At 41.0% G+C, this 18885-nt stretch overlaps 1 protein-coding gene across 5 annotated transcripts in view; it reads right to left on the bottom strand.

Moving 5' to 3' along the window:
• NETO1 (neuropilin and tolloid like 1) overlaps positions 1 to 12338 on the bottom strand; it is an 88640-nt gene extending 76302 nt beyond the window's left edge. For all 5 annotated transcript variants that reach the window (XR_005827071.1, XR_005827072.1, XR_005827073.1 and 2 more), the window contains exons 1-3: positions 11180 to 12338; positions 7529 to 7582; positions 4839 to 4976 (exon numbers count right to left, since the gene is read on the bottom strand). Coding sequence is in view for 2 of the 5 variants with exons in the window: in XM_040588154.1 (XP_040444088.1) it covers positions 4839 to 4976; positions 7529 to 7582; positions 11180 to 11207 (220 nt within the window). In the remaining 3 variants the exon portion in view is untranslated. The remainder of the gene's footprint in view (positions 1 to 4838; positions 4977 to 7528; positions 7583 to 11179) is intronic.
• Positions 12339 to 18885: the final 6547 nt, after the last annotated feature.

Below are 18885 nucleotides of genomic sequence, written 5' to 3'. Positions count from 1 at the left end.
AAATGTTTTATTTGCAATAAACTACTTAAGAAGCAAAATTACTCAAATCTTCCTAGAAATAACCATAAAGGATGAAAACATACAATTCAAACTCCCAACTTTAACTTCCCTTTAGTGAAAAAGGTACTGTTGCAAGTTTATACTCTGGCTTTGGAAAAGGGTTTCTTTGCCAACCACAAGCTAAAAGAAGCAGATATTGCATAAATGCACATCTTGTGCCACACAGCTTTTGCAGCAAAGTCTGTGTAAGTGTGGTGACAGTAAAACTTACAGAAATACAGTGAGAATAAATCCAGAATAATGACTAATAATAGTGTATGTGTAGGTACAAAAACCCAAACCAAACTAAAAAGCCCAGAATATTCAACTAGTCCAGACTGGATTGGAATCTGGCCATCTAATCAGAAATGAGGGATGGAGTGGTCATCACTGGTATCCTTATTCACAGGTAAAGCCTATTCACATCTTCAGATCTTTTCCTGTGCCTACAGTGTCAGGAAAAGTTGTTGTCAAGTCCGAATGAAATATATTGAAGCTGAAGCTGTCTCATAAAATTATTTTACTTCAAGTCTTAAAAATCTGCCATATTTAGCTTCCAATTATCTTTCTTCAAAAATGTTTAATACCATTGAAAGACTACTTAATGCTTGCATGTCTTGTCATATTTTTCTTCTAATTATCTTGAACAAGTACTGTCTTGAGATTTTACGTTCAATAAAAAAAGGGCATTGGGTTCCAACTTGCAGTGGAACAGTAGCAGCAAAAACACACAGTAAGGGTTTTAATTCTTATCAGCCTCTAAGTCCACGTAACTGACAGCTGAAGTTAAGTAAAAAATCTGTTTCAATTTACCAGACTGCATGGAAATGAGAAATTGAACTCAACACCTACCCCCATCTATCAGAGCTGCTACATTACTAATAGTTTTCAATAATCCTTGGTCTTTCTGGTTGTCCAGCTATTATTGATAAGAAAGACACTTATATCCTCCTTTTAAAAGATTTTTTTCTTGTTTTGATGAAAACTTTTTGAACAGAAAAATCACTGTGAAATACAGAAGGACTTTGAGCAGAGATTTTTCATACAGTGATACTTGACCATTTTCTAACACTCATTAAATATCTCGGATTAAAGAGTTTAATGGTCTTTGGTGAAAACATGGAAAACCCTCAAAACGGCTAACTCTAAATGTCCACAAACACATAAAGTGGAAGATTTATCTCAGATCTCTGTAAAGCAATTTTAGTCCATACCAGTATTTAAAAATAAGCATTTAGTTATTAAAAACTGAAGAACGGATAAATTCTTAAAAGTATTTCACTTACAGGATTTCCAAACCAATTCTTAAGATATATTGTGTAAAGTAGCACTATCCCACTCCCCAAATATTTTCAAGGCAAACAAATCCTTTGCTCCTACAAAATCTCCTGTGCAAATTTCCCTTTGGAGCACACATGCCAAATTATCTGCAGTCTGGCAAAAGCTCACGCTGCTACTGCTGTGGTTGTTCTGGGCAGCTGTGAATTTTGCCAGGTCAGAGTCATGAATATGCAAAATAAGGGTGAAATTGAGTCCAACAGGGAATATAATGTGTACGCTCAGATATTTCCTGTTTTCTAGATGCCAAATAAGACTGAAAGAAAAAAAAAAAAAAAAACAAACAAAAAAAGAACACATTCTCAATGCATTTTGAAAGGCAGATGGGATTCACCAGAAGCTCCTCTATAGCATAATAATTTTTGTACTGAGTCCATGACTTTGGATGACCTAAAGGATTTCTTTTAGAAAGGCATCCAATATGGACTTTAAAATTCCCAGTTGTTCCAATAGTTAATTATCATTACTACTAAAATAGAAGGAAAGGAAAAAAAAAAAAAAAAAAAAAAAAAGAAACTTTAGCTGTTTGATCTGCTTATGGCTTTGACTGCTAGGATAGAAGCCTCTGCAGTCAGAAATCCTCTTCTCTCTTAGAAACGCACAGTCTATGATCATGGCAATTTTTGCCAGCTCCTTTACTTTACTTACCAAAGTAATTTTGAAATGATAAAAGGCTTGCATGTATTCAAGATGAGCTACAATGTGGGGTAAATATTGTATTGTAAGATGAAATGCAATTTTATTACAACACACTACGTGCTGGAGTCCTCACTCAAGTCTGCTAAAGTCAGTAGGAATTGTGCTTGGGGAAAGCCATCAGAATTTGCCCTGGATTGTGTGTGATAGCAAAAAATAAAATAAAAAAAGCGAGTAGGCAAGAAGGAATCTGGTGATTCATATACGTACTTAACCTACATCATACAGTTGTCAGTATGGTATAAACAATCCTGGTATGCTGAACTCTCTCAGACATATAAAGGGGAGATAGCAATGTGGGAATGCTATTACAGATCGTATCGAGTCCCCCTAGTACTTGGTATTCAACAACAGCCAGAAGCATATTGGAATCTCAGTAATAAATACAGGAATAAGATGCATATGGAGATGTTTCTTTCTTCCTCTAAATTTGAATGGATATTTATGTCCTGGGTTAGCAAGGATTATCCACTCCATAGATTATCTTTCCTCAAAGATATTGCTATTAAAACAATCCTTTTCTTTTCTTTTCTTTTTTCAGTCGTTTACTTCAGTACCTTATGCCAATGAGTTCCACAGGACATAACAGATATGGGGAAAAGTTTTTATGTTCTAGCCTTCTTTATCATTTCCTGCCATTTGTATATGTTGTAAAAAGTATAAATATGGAAAAATAATTGACCGTAATTACAAAATTTTTGTTGTGCTTCAGTGTTTCTCCTTTGCCTTGCTTGAAACAGCCACTTCCAAAAATATAATTTCTCAGACTTTTTACTACATCTCTGTTTATTTTTGTGACAGTTTTCACACATGACTATACCTGATCTTTTCAGAAGACAGAAATAGACATGGGGAGATCAGGATGGAAGGTGTGCAATATGCACAGTTCTCATCAAATTATATACTGATAGAGCTGCTATTATCATGGGTTTTAAAATACCCAGTTGTAATCCAAACTGTTGATTATGGCTGGGCAGGAAGCATAAAATATCAGTGCCATAAGAAATTATGTGCAAGTGTTTTTTGCCAGATTGATTTTTCCCATAAAATATAACAAGATGTCTGCTGATTTAGGATTACTTTTTTAACTATATATTGCTCCAGACTTCTCAACGTGGAATTTCATCTTTATCATAGAAGTTGATTGATTAAATCTTTCATGCCTAAATCATTCTTAGAATTTCCAGTTTGACCTATTCTAAATAGGGTTATTTCAACCATGTATTTTGTCACTTTTCAGCTTATTAACTATATTTTTAAAGTACTTAATTGCTATAAAAAAGACAAAAATCTTTCCAATAAAGGGCTTTCAGGCACCTTCTTAGTAAGAAGAACACCTTACGGCCCAAGATACTGGACTAGAGTTTACAAAAATGCTGGGGATTTTTTTTTCCCCGACACTCTTTCTCTTTAATGATAAAACACATATCTGTGTTTCAGATCCTTGAAGATAAAATAGGCTTACTTCCTGGCTTCACAGGCATGTTAGAAAGATAATTTGATCGACAGATGTAAAAGACCTGGATCTAGCAACCTAAGTGTAACAAAAAATTCAAAACTAAGTAGTACATATTGAACCTATTCTTATTTTTAATTTTGCTTTATTTAAAACCAGTTACTAAACTATGAAAGAACTTAGATGTTTACCGTACATCTGCTTAAATTTTGCAATCAAGTGGGAACACTGGACAAGCATAAATTTTCTTTAAAGGGCTTGTTTATAATTATATTATATTATATTATATGATTTATAAACACCTCTTCTGACTTCAGTGAGTTTACCTAGCACTAAAGTCAAATTCAGAGATTTCAGTCATTTTGCTGTGGGGTTTTTTTTCCTAAACAGTACATACCACATTTACTATCCATCATTTCCCTGGAAGGTTTTTATGATATATATTTCTTGTAGTAACTCAACACCAGACTGGGAAAGACAGATTAGTTTCTAATAGAGCCTGGTAGGTGGTTCTAAAGCAGCTAACTTAATTTGAATCAGCTATACAACTTTGGAAATCTCTCTTGGTACTACCTGCATCTTTAATATAATAAATATTTCTATAACTCCTGGCTCCATTATTTGTAGTTATTAATTCTTTCCAACCAAGAATGGACAGAAGCAGCATCATTGTTGTATTCTGCATGTGTTCACAACTCATGAATGAATATTCTTGGTTCCAGTGACTTACCATTTTGTACTAGATTAATCTTTTCTGCTACTCAGCTCTGACAATATCTGATCTCTATTACTTTCCACAGATTCATTTTTACAACAATCTCTTCAGCATCCATTGTGCTAAGACTGATGAAAAGAAACTGCGTAACCTGCTAGTAATACACCTCTAGCCCTTCTTACATCACCTCCAAGCCTGAAACTGTCTACTCATTAAAAACTGTGTCTTTCACTCATTTTAAAATATTCTTTCTTCTTTCATGTTACAGTATTTTAGGTTATGTTCATTCTCTGAATATCCAGAAATAAATTATACCGTGTTTATTATTAAGTGACTCATGCATACTTACCACCTGAACTAATTTATGAGTCATGTCAGGAAAGAAATCAAGTATTTTCTAGTATTACTTGGTATGCTCCACAAAATTTTTACATTAAAAAAAAAAAAAAAGTGCAAGTATAAAGCTTCTCTAAATCTTATATCTTGAAAAGATTTATCATGATCATATAGGCTTTAACTACTCTTCACAGATAATAATTTATTTATTTATTTTTACAGTTCATGATAGAATATAAAGATTCTTCAGCTGGTCACCTTCTATAATGTAGACGCACTCTCTGTCAGGAGGATACTTGTTGGGGTAATTGGGAGAAGTGAATATGCCTCCTTCTGCATATTTTGTCCAAGTTCCACACTGCACTGGTTTCTGTCCTTCGGAAGTAGCTTGCTTTTCTGTGAAATGATTACATCAAGCATTATATAATTAGCTTACAAATTGTTATGTCACTGTGACACATAGAACTCTCTTACAGAATAAAACAGTCCTTTCTATAAGTGACCTCAGCTTTTTTCTGTTGAGACTAAGAGTGTGATCACTGACCTGGGGGAAAATGAGGCTGTTCTTTAGGGGTACAATTCTTACTGAAAACCTTTTTTCAAAGCAGAGAAGAGGCTTGGATATATAGGGGAAGACATAATTATATTGTTCTTTAAATAATAACCTTGTAGGGAAAGCACATGCTTAAGAAATGGGAAACATGAGTTTCCCCATCGTACATGTCAAAAAGGCTCAAGCATGTGCTGTATCAGCAACCTACATGCCATAATACAGGAATCTATCAGAGTGGAAAAATCAGGAAAAAAACCGCAGAATTATGTTAGAATACAGAAATTGTTTAAAATTTGCAACAACTTGACTCTGTATTCACCAGAAAGAGATAGATGGGGGAATTCTTTGATTCTGGTTCATAGGTCAGTTCTATTTAAGATCTTTATTGATGGTCTAGATGAAGGGATCAAGTGCACCCTCAGTAAGTTTGCAGATGACACCAAGCTGGGCAGAAGTGCTGATCTGCTGGAGGGCAGGAAGGCTCTGCAGAGGGATCTGGAAGGCTGGACCGATGGGCTGGGGCCAATTGTATGAGGTTCAATAAGAAGTATCGAGTCCTGCACTTGAGTCACAACAACCCCACACAGCACTACAGGCCTGGTGAAGAGTGCCTGGAAAGCTGCCTGGGGGGAAAGGACCTGGGGGGGGGTGGGGGGGGGGTGTTGACAGCTGGCTGAACATGAGCCAGCAGTGTGCCCAGGTGGCCAAGAAGGCCAACAGCATCCTGGCTTGTATCTGAAAGTGTGGCCAGCAAGGCAAGGGAAGTGATTGTCCCCCTGTACTTGGCACTGGTGAGGCTGCACCTTGAATGTTGTGTTAAGTTTTGAGCCCTTCGCTTCAAGAAAGAAATTGAGGTGCTGGAGCGTGTCCAGAGAAGGGCAGTGAAGCTGGTGAAGGGTCTGGAGCACAATTCTTATGAGCAGCGGCTGAGGCAACTGGAGTTGTTTAGTCTGGAGAGGAGGAGACTAAGGGGGGACCTTTTTTGCTCTCTACAGCCTGAAAGGAGGCTGTAGGCAGGTGGAGGTAGGTCCTTCTCCTAGATAACAGGCAACAGGACAAGAAGAGATGGCCTCAGGTTATTCCAGGGGAGGTTTAGACTGGATATTAGGAAAAATTTATTCATTGAAAGGGTGATGAAACATTGAAACAGGCTGCCCAGGGAAGTGGTGGATTCACCATCCCTGGAGGTATTTAAAAAAACTGTAGATGTGGTGCTTAATGACTTGGTTTATTGGTGGACTTGGGAGTCCTGGGTTAACAGTTGGACTTGGTGATCTCAAAGGTCTTCTCCAACCTACATGATTTTATGATGCTATGATTATTTTTATCTTGCTGTTTGCTGTAAAATTAATAAATCACTCTGAGGCCAGGAGTCACAGCCCAGAACTTTCCTCCTTCTAGGTTAATCATCATAAAGCAGAGTCAGGCCTTCTTATTTGCTTTCTTCCCAGCCCTGAAACTCTTGCACTCCTTTCTGCACAGTGGCAGAGCCTGGAGGCAAAGGTGTGACTATCCAGGCTGAAGAACAGGAAAGATCACTTCCTGGGCATCAGGCTTTAACAAGTAAGCTAAAATAAGATGGATTCCTCCGAGGGAAAAAAACTTAGGCTGGTATTAAAAGGAAGGCTAGTAGGTTCTAGATGTCACACAGATGTCTGTGTGAATGCTGCTCTGAATGATGTATCTATATCCAAGGAGTGTTCCATCTAACTTAAGCCTCTGATGTGTAGGGCCAAGTTGTCCGAGACTCCCTTTTATGATCAGTGGAGGGAGACAGGCATCTCCCAAGGATGATTTTAACTACCTGGGGCCTGCCTTACGCTCTGCAAGCATTTATTTTTCTTTCTGGTCTTTATCCAAGCTGAGTACGACACGGATCCTAATTTCCTGAAATGAATTCCATCCTGCAGGGACTGAGCTTTCAGTCACAAGATCTGACACCCACTGTGCTTAGCAACTCTCTCTGCTTGGCTCTCATCACACTTTGCATCCAGGGCGTTTAAGAACCTCTTTCTATCCCCACCCTGCACAAATGCACCCATGATACGCAATTTCAGATTTGGAATTCTACTTCAACAAGCAAAAAGATCTTACGTGTAGATAGTTCTTTTCCCAAACTGGACTTCCCAATTTTAAAGCAGGGGTGTTTTACAGTCTTTAGTTAGAGTCAGGCTGTCTTTTAGATCTAGCTGTGGATCAGGTCGCTAACTTGTTTAAAAAAAGCACCACTGGATTTTTGTGTGTGTACAGGCACACTAATACTCAAAACAAATGAACAAAGGACAGACACTGGAAGTAGGTGAACTACTAAAAATTTCAAGAACTAAATTAATAACTAAAATTCATACTTTGGATTCTAATATCATGTCTGAAAAAAAATCTGAAGTTTACATACCTGTTCCTTTTTTGGTTGCCCCAGACAAATGTAGGATGATTAGACTTGCTACAACTGAAAGAGAAATATGCATTAGATATCACAGTGCCTGTAATCAAATCAACTGTAAACAACTATCTTAGAAGAATACAAATTAAATAGAATTAATGTAAAAAAAAAATTTAACATTTATTTGCATCTTTCAATTGCACATTTTGTATAAACAAGTTTCTTTGTGATTTGTCCTTATAAGTATTTATCTTTGTAAATGTATCCAAATAAAGAGGAGATCTTTGGGGTTTAAAACAAAATCTCCAGGCACTGATGTTTCTCTCCCATTCTTTTCTTTTTTTTTAATGTTAGAAGAAAAAAAATTAGCAATATTTATTTATATATTCATAGCTTGGGCTAGTAATAGAAAAATGGCTGATTTTAACAAAGGGAGACAAAGGCCTGCTAAGTTTCAGTGCAACTGGACTCACTAATGTCTCTTGCTATGGCATAATAAAATTTGAAAATGAGTACTGGGAGTATGAAAGAAGTGAGGGGTTGGGTTCTTCACATCCATCAAAGCATTTGAAAATCCCCAGTGGAGTAAATTATTGTGTGTACTTAACAGTCTCATTAATCTAGTTTGTTTGACTTGTCAAGAGGATGTTGCTTTGTGCTGCAGTGAATCTGCAGCGCAGTTTACAAATAGAAATCTCCTATCTCCAACCTCAATAGGATAGCTATGCCTCTTGAGAATGAATGTGACATTTCTGAGGTGAACTTCAACCTGGTGATAGCTCCTATGTTTCTGCGAGTTTCCAAATATAATATTTTAACTAATAAAGGCTAAGAGGCAAACACACCAGTCATAATGAGACTGATTTGGAAGATCAAAGTGACTAGCTAGGTACCTGATGAAGAAGTCATGCACTGATCAGTGCCTTTTCTTGTCATCGCCCCTATCTTCTTTGGGTATTGGAGAAGGTGGGATAGCAAGAGCATAACAGAACATATCGACCAGTTCTTGGACTGTTCAGGGGTTTGACCCCAGCTAGTTTGGCATTAAGCCTGGACATAGTGCCAGTTAAAGCGCTGAAGTTAAAGTGGAGATGAAGTTGCATGTTTATTCTGAGTATTTTGGATTGATCAGCTGTGATTTGTATTGTTGACTACGATAAGGGACTGATGGACTTGCAATCTTTAACAAATGTAATCGAATGGCACACTTTCCTCTTCTTATGCCCAAGAGACACCAAAAGTCACCACAGGCCAGTAACTAGCTACCTAAATGGTCTTTTCAAAGATGGTGCTTTCATCATTTTTGGTTTCTGTACTGCAAACTGTGTGCAATATTTATCCCAAAGGAAGCCAGTCTCCATATATCCATGTTTCCATTCTGGTGGCATTGACATCTCTATTTCTCTGTCTTTAACACTTCCCATGTGATGGAGGGTTTGAGTCGTGGATGATGGCTACATTATTAAGCAGGGAAAGGCTGAAGTTCTGGGAAAATGAAGGCTTGGCAGCATATTCACTATCTCTTGGTCAGGCTCACAGCCCCTGTGTCTTTTTGAATCCCTCAGCTAACAGAGACGGATGTTGGCAGAGCTGGTAGTTGAAACTCTTCTGTGTCATGGGCATTCAGCGAGAACACTACATCTTCTACTTGGATCTGAATGCTACCCAACCATTCATTCCCTTACCCTTGCTAGGGATGGATTCTGGAAAGACATGGTAGCTGGGACTGCCTGCCGGCTGTGTCAGAATCTGAAGGCAACACAGGATTTGCCCATTTTCTAAGTTACTTGTTTACTTTAGCTGTGTTTCGTGCAGTGAACATACTGCATCTATGCTTGTAATCCTCACCAGTCAAAACCTAATTTTGCAACAGTGTAAAGTGGATCACTGTTAGAATATTGAGCCAGCTGCTGGCATTCTTTCTGCCCACATATTTATGGAAGCTAGAACAGGATGCACAACAGCCAAACAAACCCCATGTGAGAAATGTTTCTCCTTAGGCAATTAACAACATTTCATATCTGATTCTTACAGGTTCCTTTCAAGTACCTTTATCTATTGGCTCTCCCCTCTTTTCCTATATGGTAAAAATTGAAGTTCAGAGAAGCAAAAAGAGTTGGTCCAAGTGGCAGAGATACTATTACCAAGATGACAGAAAAAACACAGGTCTTTTTGATTCCATCTGTAACTGGTAGAAAGGATGCTTCCAAGTCACAGAGCTATGTTATTCCAAAGCAGGGAGCTGTACTTACATATCATCATGCCAGTATCAATTATTAATGAGTAAAAATAGTGTTGAAAATAAAATGTAATAGACAAGAAGAGACTAAAAGACTAAGTCTTTCTGGACATACCATACCTAACATTCGGATAGATTAAGGATAGATTAAGTGCTCTCCCGTATTAAAAAAAAAAAAAAAAAAAAAAAAAAAAAAAAAAAAAGAGAAAGCCTCTTGATTTAGTGGCATTAACACCAGCATCACCAAAACCTGTATAATGCCAGAAAATACTTAAAATTATGGACTTTATGGCAAAAGAGAACACAACAATTTCTATTTAAGCAGCCAGGGCAGACCAATTTATTCTCTGACCCCTTGCCTTTTTGCTTTCTCAAGCTACAGGAAAAGAACAGTGCTTCTCACAGAGAAGAAGAAACAAAAAAAGACCCCAAAGAGACCAATCTTCACTCGCTGAAAACTGTCACTTGGGAAGGTTTAACAGTACAGCAACAATATTGTGATTATCTGGGTTTGGGAATTATTTTAAAGAAGTTTCCACCCAATTTCTTGTTGCATTCTGCTTTCCTCCTCCCCCTTTCCCACCTAATCATGGGTATAATTATAATCGTGCTTTCTAGTGCCACTCTGATTACGCGTCTGCATCTTTTTGGATCTGTGCAGTTTCCGTTACAAGCTGTACATTAAGAGATTTATCTCTTGGCCAGACAGCTTTTTGGAGGCTGTGATTTGGCATAGACATGGCTTAGCCTAGCAAAAGAGTTGTTGGACCAGCAATGCCTGGCCATAGCGCTGCTGCTTTACAGGTGTGGGCACAGAGAGGTGCTGGAGGAACTGTGGCCAGTCAAGCCCTTCAGCAGAGCGGACCCTCAGCAAAACTGAGGCGGGAGAGGGGGTCTCATCCACGCAGCCTGAAGCCCCTGTGGGTCTTCGACGAATAATTGTTACATTTCAGTTCCTCCCTGCTGCTCCTCGAGGATTTCACCCGAGGGAGCCGCCCCCGCCCCGCAGCCCTCCGGAGTCCTCGCCCATGGTGCCTCCCCGCCGCCGCGGCGCTCGGCACTGCCCCGCGCCCCCTCACCCGTCTGCCGCCGGTTCGAGCCCCGTCTGGGGGCTGCACCGCACCGCCGCGGGCGGTGGGAGCCGTCTCCCCTCTCTCCCCCGGCACGCCGAAAGCAATCAGATGCGTCGCGCCCAGGTGAAAACCTCCAGTCCGCAGGAGCGTACCCCCCCGCCCCGCAGCGCCGAACAGACAGCGGCTCCCCTCCGCTGCACCGCAGAGTGGTGGGGAGGGGGGTGTTGTGTGTGCTGGGGGGCCGCGGAGGTCTGGGCGTCCCGTTGCGCTAGTTGTGGAGGCAGCGGAGGGCAGGAGCCCGTGCGCGGCGGCGGAGCTCGGCCGGGGGAGCGGCGGGAAGGAGATACTCACTGTGAAAGAAGCTGCGCCCATGGGTCATGTCTGTTCCTTACACAAGGGGCTTCGGTCTCCACTAATTCCATTTAGATACGGGAGGACTTCCAGTGGCGGGGAGAGGATGGAAGTAGCAAAAGAAGAAGAAGAAAAAAAAATATCCTGAAGCCCACACACAGCAGAGCGGAGCAGCCCTTCCTCTCACTCGCTCTCCCTCACCGCCTTCAAATAATCACCGCCGGCTCAATCCCATCACACCCGAGCTATCACCAGCACCACCATGAGCGTTGCATCGCGGCGGCGGGCAAGGCGGCGGCGGCCCGCGCATCCAGGTGCCGGCGGGAGGCGGCGGCGGGGCGAGCCGAGCCGAGCCCCTAGTCACCAGTTTCATACAAAACCAAAAGCAGATCGAAGCATTTCCTGCAGGACTCCGAGCCCAGCGACTTCCAGCCCTTCGGCTTCTTTTGATGCATTGAAGAAGGGATTAATGGGTCCGTCATCAGCTCCCTGTGCTTGCTCCTCTGAAGGAGTGGGGGCGGGCGGGAGGGAACCCAAAGAGGAGGGGTGGGGAAAGAAAGATTTACCAAATAGGGGATTTAGTCATATTTGTGTGCAATGCGATCCTTATTAGAGAAGAAATCCTTTAAAATCGAACAAATCCATTTTTGCAAACCCCTCTCTCTGCGCGTAAGCATGATATCAAGTGGTAGCAGCAGCAAGAGGCTGAAAACACATTGCACCGTCTGAAATCCTCTCGGGAATGGACGGAGCGAGACAGAGGTGGATTAGGATAGAGAGATGTCCCCTCACTTCTCCAGTCCGGGGCGAGAAGCAGAAGAAAACCCTGGAGACTCTTCCATTCATTCAGTGCAGGGGAAGGGGAGGGGAAGGGCGGGAGGGTGGCGGTGCGGGGGAAAGAAGGATTTCAAAACTGGGAAAGGAAGAGTAAGGGGAGAGGGATCTTTTTCCCCTCCCCTAATCAGTTCATGGATCAGACAAAATGCTCACGAGTTCTTCCTTGAACTGCACCTGCCAAAGGGAAATTTAAAAGATTTCCCCCTTTCAGAGGTGACTTCTCCATTTACACATCCACACACAGGCACACACGCACAAAAGGGAGCAATAAAAGTTTAGCTGCTAATCCTCCGGCCGCAGATGCAATGATTGCCTCTTTCAATCAGCCCACAGACGACAGCAAAATCTCTCCCTTTCGCTCCCCCAGGCTTATCTCCCTCAACAGCTACATGCCACCCCAAACGCCCATCCTTTTGACGATGTTGCAGAGGGCTAGTGGCCAGGGCGGGAAGGGAGGGGGGAGCGCAGAGCAGGGAAAACATATTAATAATAAGAATACTGAGAGAAGCTAAAACTATCTCAGAGAAAAACAAGAGAGAAGGAGGCGTGGGTGACCAGAACGCAGAACGGGCAGTGTCCCCCACTGGCCCCGGGAGCTGGCACTGCAGGGCCGCGGCAGCCGGCAGCTGCCTCCCGCAGCGCCCTGGCCCCGGCCCCCCCGGCCCGGGCGAGGGGAAGGCGGCGGGGGGGATGGGGGGAGCGCACCGCTGGGGCCGCGGGGGGTGAGGAGAAGGGAAGGTCTGTGCCACAGGAGTGCGAGGGGAGCAGGATGGGATCCACCGCCCCCTCTGCACCGCTGCTGCGGCGGCGAGGCTGGGAAGAGCCGGCGCGGGAGAGCCGCCGCCGTCCCCTGCGGGGGTTGGGGACAGAGCGTGGGGACCCGGGGCACACCCAGCCCCTTCCCTGCCCCATCCCCCCACGCCGCAGACCCGCACCTCGGAGGCAGGAGCGGCCCCGCTCCTCCTTGCCCGCACCTGATGCTCTCGCCGTTTGCAAAGAGAAAAGTGTATCTGGACGCGCGCAGCTGGGGCGGGGTGGGGGTGTGTGTCTGAAGGGTGTCGGGGAGGAGGCTGTAAATCAATTAAAAATAAAATGCGGTCCAGGATCCACCTTTGCGCGGATAAGGAAAGGCGAGCGGGGGTGAGCGTGGTTCAGACGGCACCGATCGCCGTTTGCAGGCGGCCCCCGTGGCCGGGCGCGGGGAGGTCCCCCAGCTCGGGGCCTTTCGCCCCCCGGCCCGGGGTCTGCCGGCTGCCTGGTGGGCAACAATAAGGTAGTCGGGTGACCTGTTGGTTTTAGGGCAGCTTTTTAATGAGGCGGGTACCTTTATTCCCTTTGGGATGCACTGAACGGCACAGCTGCTGCTCCAGGTGACTGACGAGGGAGACTCTTGTTTTTTTTCAGTAAATCGCTGTGTTCTAAAAAAGAATCTCAGGACTTTTTTCAGCCTGTGAATTATCCAGTCTGTACTCTGAAAGCAGTAATGCATCTGCCATCGATGCTTGCGAATGCAGTCAGCAATAGCGGCATGCCCATTAGGGTAAACCCGAGGTGATCTGGGCTAGCAGAATTCAACAAGTCGGCCAGCCATCACCCCAGCCAGCCTGACTTTAAGCATTTAAAAACCCTGCTGGGTCAGAAGGGCATGGGATTCAGCTACAGGGTTCTGCAGTAAGCTCCTTGTAATAAGGAATATAGAAAAACTTCATGAAAGTATTCACCTATATTTTGTGTAATCTGTCTTGCCATTAGCAACATCAAGCAAGCAGCTGTTAATCTTAATAAACTGTCCTACTGTGCTTTCTAACCCTCTCAGCACTTTCTGTGACCTTCCCTATTCTCTCCCACTTCAAGTTAAAGAATTTTATTTCTGCAGTAATAGAAAGTCACCTGATTTATCCACAGGATAAACTTCTGTAATACAGATGTGCATTCTGCCTTAGTCAAGCAACAGTAGAGTAACCAAAAAAGACTAGTGTTGAAAACAGTCACAGGAGTGTTTGTAGACAGTCAGACTTTTCTCCTGCAGGATGATGCAGACATCCATATGGCTAAGTTTCAAGCTATAGTTACTTTAAAGAGAAAAAAAAAAAAAAGGTTATAGAACAAGTAGGCACAAAACAGCTGATTTTGCTGTTCTGGGAAAATGTGCTGTGTCACATCATGTAACAGTGATGTTCAACATTTTCCCTTTTCTGAAATAGGCTGTTTTCATTGTTAAAGATCTTTGATCTTTTTTGATTGGCACTCTTAATTTTAAGGACTCCATTGCAATAATATTGACAAATAGCATTTGGTACAATGTAAACAAACCAGATTTGTTTAAGATATGTTAAAATGTAATCAGTCACCATCATTGTGGAGTGAGACATCCACAAAATAACTCAGAAATGGCCACAGTGTCCATTGCATGTCCTGCTACTGAGACCTTAAGAGGATATCTCAGGATCTACATAGCTGGATGCTAAAAACTTCTTCAAATAGGTTTATAAGCAATCACACAGGGTTCTAAGTTAGAGACTGGCCAAAATCACTTTCTACCTCATTAGATCTCCCTCCCGTAGAAGGCCTGAAATTTTGAACTTCATACAACTACTGAAGTCTTCATCACTGTCTTTTTTTCGCTCATGTCTCATTGTGTTCCAAAATCTCTTTATATGAGTTTTGGTAAATACTCTTTCTAAAAAGCCAGTAGATCACCAGCCAGCACGCACCTTTCACTACCCTGGTTTTGTATGGGTAAATATTTATATACTTAACATGTATCTTTTACATCCTTTATTAGCCAATAACTATACCCTTATATTTCTACTAGGCTGTAAACCAAAAAAGGGAGAAAGAGATTCACATTTAATAAAACATGAAATGTTAAAAAAAAACCAAACCCAAAACCCAACAATGGAAAAAAACAATGACTTTAAGTGATTGTCTCAGATGACATCTTAGTATTGTTTGGAATCCTTAGAATTTTACTTAGTAAGGATCCTATTGATTTTTAAATGGGTTTAAGTTTTTTGGAAGTTTTAAGTTTTGCATTCTCCTTAGAGTAAGAACATTGCCTTATTTTATTACATGGAATGACAGCTACACTTTTAGATTATAAATGCAATTTTATTAGTTCTTTATTGGATGTCAGCTGAAATCTTATTTTTAAAAATAAGCAAGAACAACCAAACACAATCATGTTCTTTGATTCAGTACATACAATGTTATGTTTTGTTGTTTTAAACCACCCATTACATCGTAATCTCTTCATATAGCACATTCTGTCAGATTCTTTCTTTCACTTTCACAGCAGAGTTTTTCTATTGATTTTTATGGGAGTCTGTTTGAACCCAGAATATTTTATTTAGCAAGATATGAGGCGCTCCCTTCCTGTGGTCTAATGTCTTTAGGCTAACCTAAGACATTGATCAGCCTGAGGATGGTTAACATGGCACAAAGGAGATCAGCCATTTGGAGACTGATTTAAACACTATGGAACACTGTCAAATGGAGACTAAAAAATGAAAAAAGGCAAATAAGTACAAAACTATTCCTAACAGTTTTGTCAGAAACAGTAGTATACAGTCTCCTATTGAGACCTAAGTGAAGGAGCGGACACTTCAACAGACAGAAGAAAAGCTTTTGCCTCTGAACTGTGCTATACTGGTGTTTCAAACACAAGAAAAGGACAAAAAAAAAAGTCTGCCTTGTTTTCCCCCTTCTGTGGTTAGTCTGTGTGTTTATATGACAAATAGCAGAAGGTAAGTCCTGGGCAACTTGGCTGTAAGGTGGCCCTGCCTGAACTGGGGTGTTGGATCGGATGACATCCAGAGGACCCTTCCCACCTCAGCCATTCCATGATTCTGTGATTCGGTAAGCAATGGGGGACAATGGAGCATCAAAGAGGGGAACAGTTTTCTTTTGATGGTTAGTGAGAAAAAGAAACTCATATTCAGACCTGAATTAGTTTGCTTTCTTTTGTAACATAGAATAGAATTAAGCAATATATCTGCATTATTTTCTCTTTGAAGCAGAGGAGATTATTCAGCCTTAGTTAAAAATTCCCCAACACGGAGGCATCCTAGGTAAATTGTCCCTGTACCTTTCTTAATTTAAATCTTTCTTGTAAAAACAAAATCTGTCCAGCATTTATACCTTTTCTTGGCCATTTTGGATAGTCTTGTCCTATCCCTGCTCTGCCCCTTAATAACTAAGTGAATTAATTCCAATTTGTACGGATAAAAGACTCAAAGGATTCAAAGTAGCCATGAGTTACTCCAACATTCCTACCAAAAGACTCCTTGAACTGAAAGAAGCAGTGAAGTTATGAAATGGAGGAGACATTGGCTTCCTGATACATGTAGCACAATCTACCCATCTGAGGGTGGGAAAAAAGAAATAACAGAGTGATATTTTACTTCTCTACACTGTCTCTAAAAACAGTGTGAAGTCTGTGCTGACGTATATTATCGTAGATGCACTTCCTCTCACAATCTCTTTGTGAATGGTTTTTCTTGCTTGAATGTAGCGAATCCAAACCAGAGGCTCGGAATAATATAGCTATACACAGCGTGACATTTGGAATCACTGAAATGAATCACCAAGCCTATCAGCACATCTACGTTCGTGTTTTAGTTCAGATTAGGAATGCGGTTTTGAAGTGAAGCTGCCAATTGCCCGCACTTCACACATTTTGGGTTGCAAATTGGAGCAGTCTTTGAGTGTGTGAGCTGTTTTACTTATGGATGAAACTAAGCTGAGAGATGTGTTCCAGAAGCAGAGCCTGTTTTCCAACTTCTAAAGGCCATGCAGACCACAGGAACAGAGTAAAACTAATGCTGAATAAATACCCCATAAAACAGATACAGAGTATCTTCAAACATATCTTAAATCAGATACAGAGAAGACATGGAGATCTCAGTACCAACCATTTCACCTTTCAGATAAGCTCTTTTTGCACTGAGTTACTTATTAATGTGGACTTACCCAATATTTCTTTCAACTGAGATAGAGGCTGAAATAAGAGAAACTGAAATATACTCCATTCTTTTTGTGATGAAACACCTACTGAGAGCCATAATATATATATCCCTACTTGATATCAGGATAATGGCACCTTTTGGTTGCTAAAAATAAAATCTGTTCTCTCATTATCCATTTTCTGGTCAGTTGCAGACTTCTGTCCTCTAAGTGCAGGAGGACTCTGGGTCTGCACTCTTCCCGCAAAGGCTTTCCCGAGCACAGCAGGGTTAGAACACCTCTTCTCACAAACGTTACTTGGAAACTGAAGTTTGTTTCCCTTCTACAAGCCAGTCAGGGTGGCGATACCTAAATATGAGAAAGAAGAAGTTTAAACAAGGAAAGAAGGAAAATCTGATCTGCAGAGTTACTCATAACTAGCCTAAAATTTACTAAGTGCAATTTTGATTTACATGATATCTGACAATGTCAATAAGATAACAGACTACTCCTCTACAGGATGCTTACCTTTTTTTTTTTTTTTTTCTCCCCCTCTTCCTGTTTGATTAGTCTTACTCTGAAATGGAATGAATTAAAAAGTATTTGTTGCACAGTACAGGAATTGGCAAGGTTGCCTGCTGTACTCACTTTTCTTTGCTTTATCTAGAACAGTGGACTCCAAAATGGGGGGAAACTGTGCACTCATAGGTAGCACAACACAACCCATTGGCGTGTTAGGAAGACAATATTTTTTGTACCATTAATAAACAAAATACAAATGTAGAAGAATGAAGCTGGGTTAATTAGCATTGATAATATGCAGCTGTGGGTTGGCTTCAGGGGCGGTGGGTTGGCCGATGTAGGTAAGGTGCAGGTGTGGCTGGTTCTGTTAAGGGGTTGGGCAGCCAATGAAGAGGGAGAAGCTGGGGAAGAGAGAGGAGGAAGAAGCAGAAGCAGAGATAATGAGTGCCCTAGGTGAGGAGAGATTAGGAGAAAGCAGCAGAGGGACTGGTATGAAGAGTGTAATGGTATGAGATTGTAAAAGACCTTGTTGCAGCCAGCTAATTTGGAGAGTGCTGCAACGTACAAATATTTTTAAAATAGTGTTTATTTCACCTTTATCTCATTCTCTTTAGTTTTGATTTTTTGTATAGGTTTTATAATGTACAAAATAAACTAATACAATAGTACGTGTGTATAATTTATAAATAAATACATATACATATATTTGGGAGTGCATGCTTAAAAATCTTTTACTGAAATGGGCTCACAATCCAAAAAGTTTGGAGACCACTGACCAAGAAAACCACTGCCAACTGTCTTCTCTGGAGCAAATGATACTTGCAAAGTGTTAGCCAGTATTCCAATTTTTAGTCTGAGATATATTTGGCATTTAAATTAAGGGTTTCAAGAACCTTTGATTTTACCACCTCAAGAATAAGGGTAATTCCAAATGGAATTTCTTAGTACCAGCTATGGGATTTTTTATTTTTTTTTTTTTTTTTGTAATTCACATGTTGGTGAGTTGGTTTATGAATTAAACATAGACATCGCTATCTGAAAGAGGTGAAGAAATTCCATGCTTATTATTGGCATATTCTGGAAGGAAGCTGTTAAGCAGAAATAATTGAAAATATTTTCTTCTTTCCAAATCATCCAGTAGGAATTTTGTGATTACTACTCTCTGGTCAAAATCACTAATGCTATTTAAACAAACAAAAAACCCCAAACAAAAACAAAAACCCCCAAAACAAACAAAAAAGAATGAACATGAAAAAATGAGAAATAATCAGTTTTCAAAGAAACAACTGCAAGAGTACAGGAATCTCATGGTAAACCCTTCCCAATGTTATATTCTGAATCATCCATCACAAACTAAGAATTTCTAGAGAACCGTGGAAGATAAACCATTGGAATATCCTCAA

The sequence above is a fragment of the Falco naumanni genome, chromosome 3, assembly GCF_017639655.2.
Source record: "Falco naumanni isolate bFalNau1 chromosome 3, bFalNau1.pat, whole genome shotgun sequence".
Classification (NCBI taxonomy): Eukaryota; Metazoa; Chordata; class Aves; order Falconiformes; family Falconidae; genus Falco; species Falco naumanni.
This window is presented reverse-complemented; position numbering and strand designations above follow the sequence as displayed.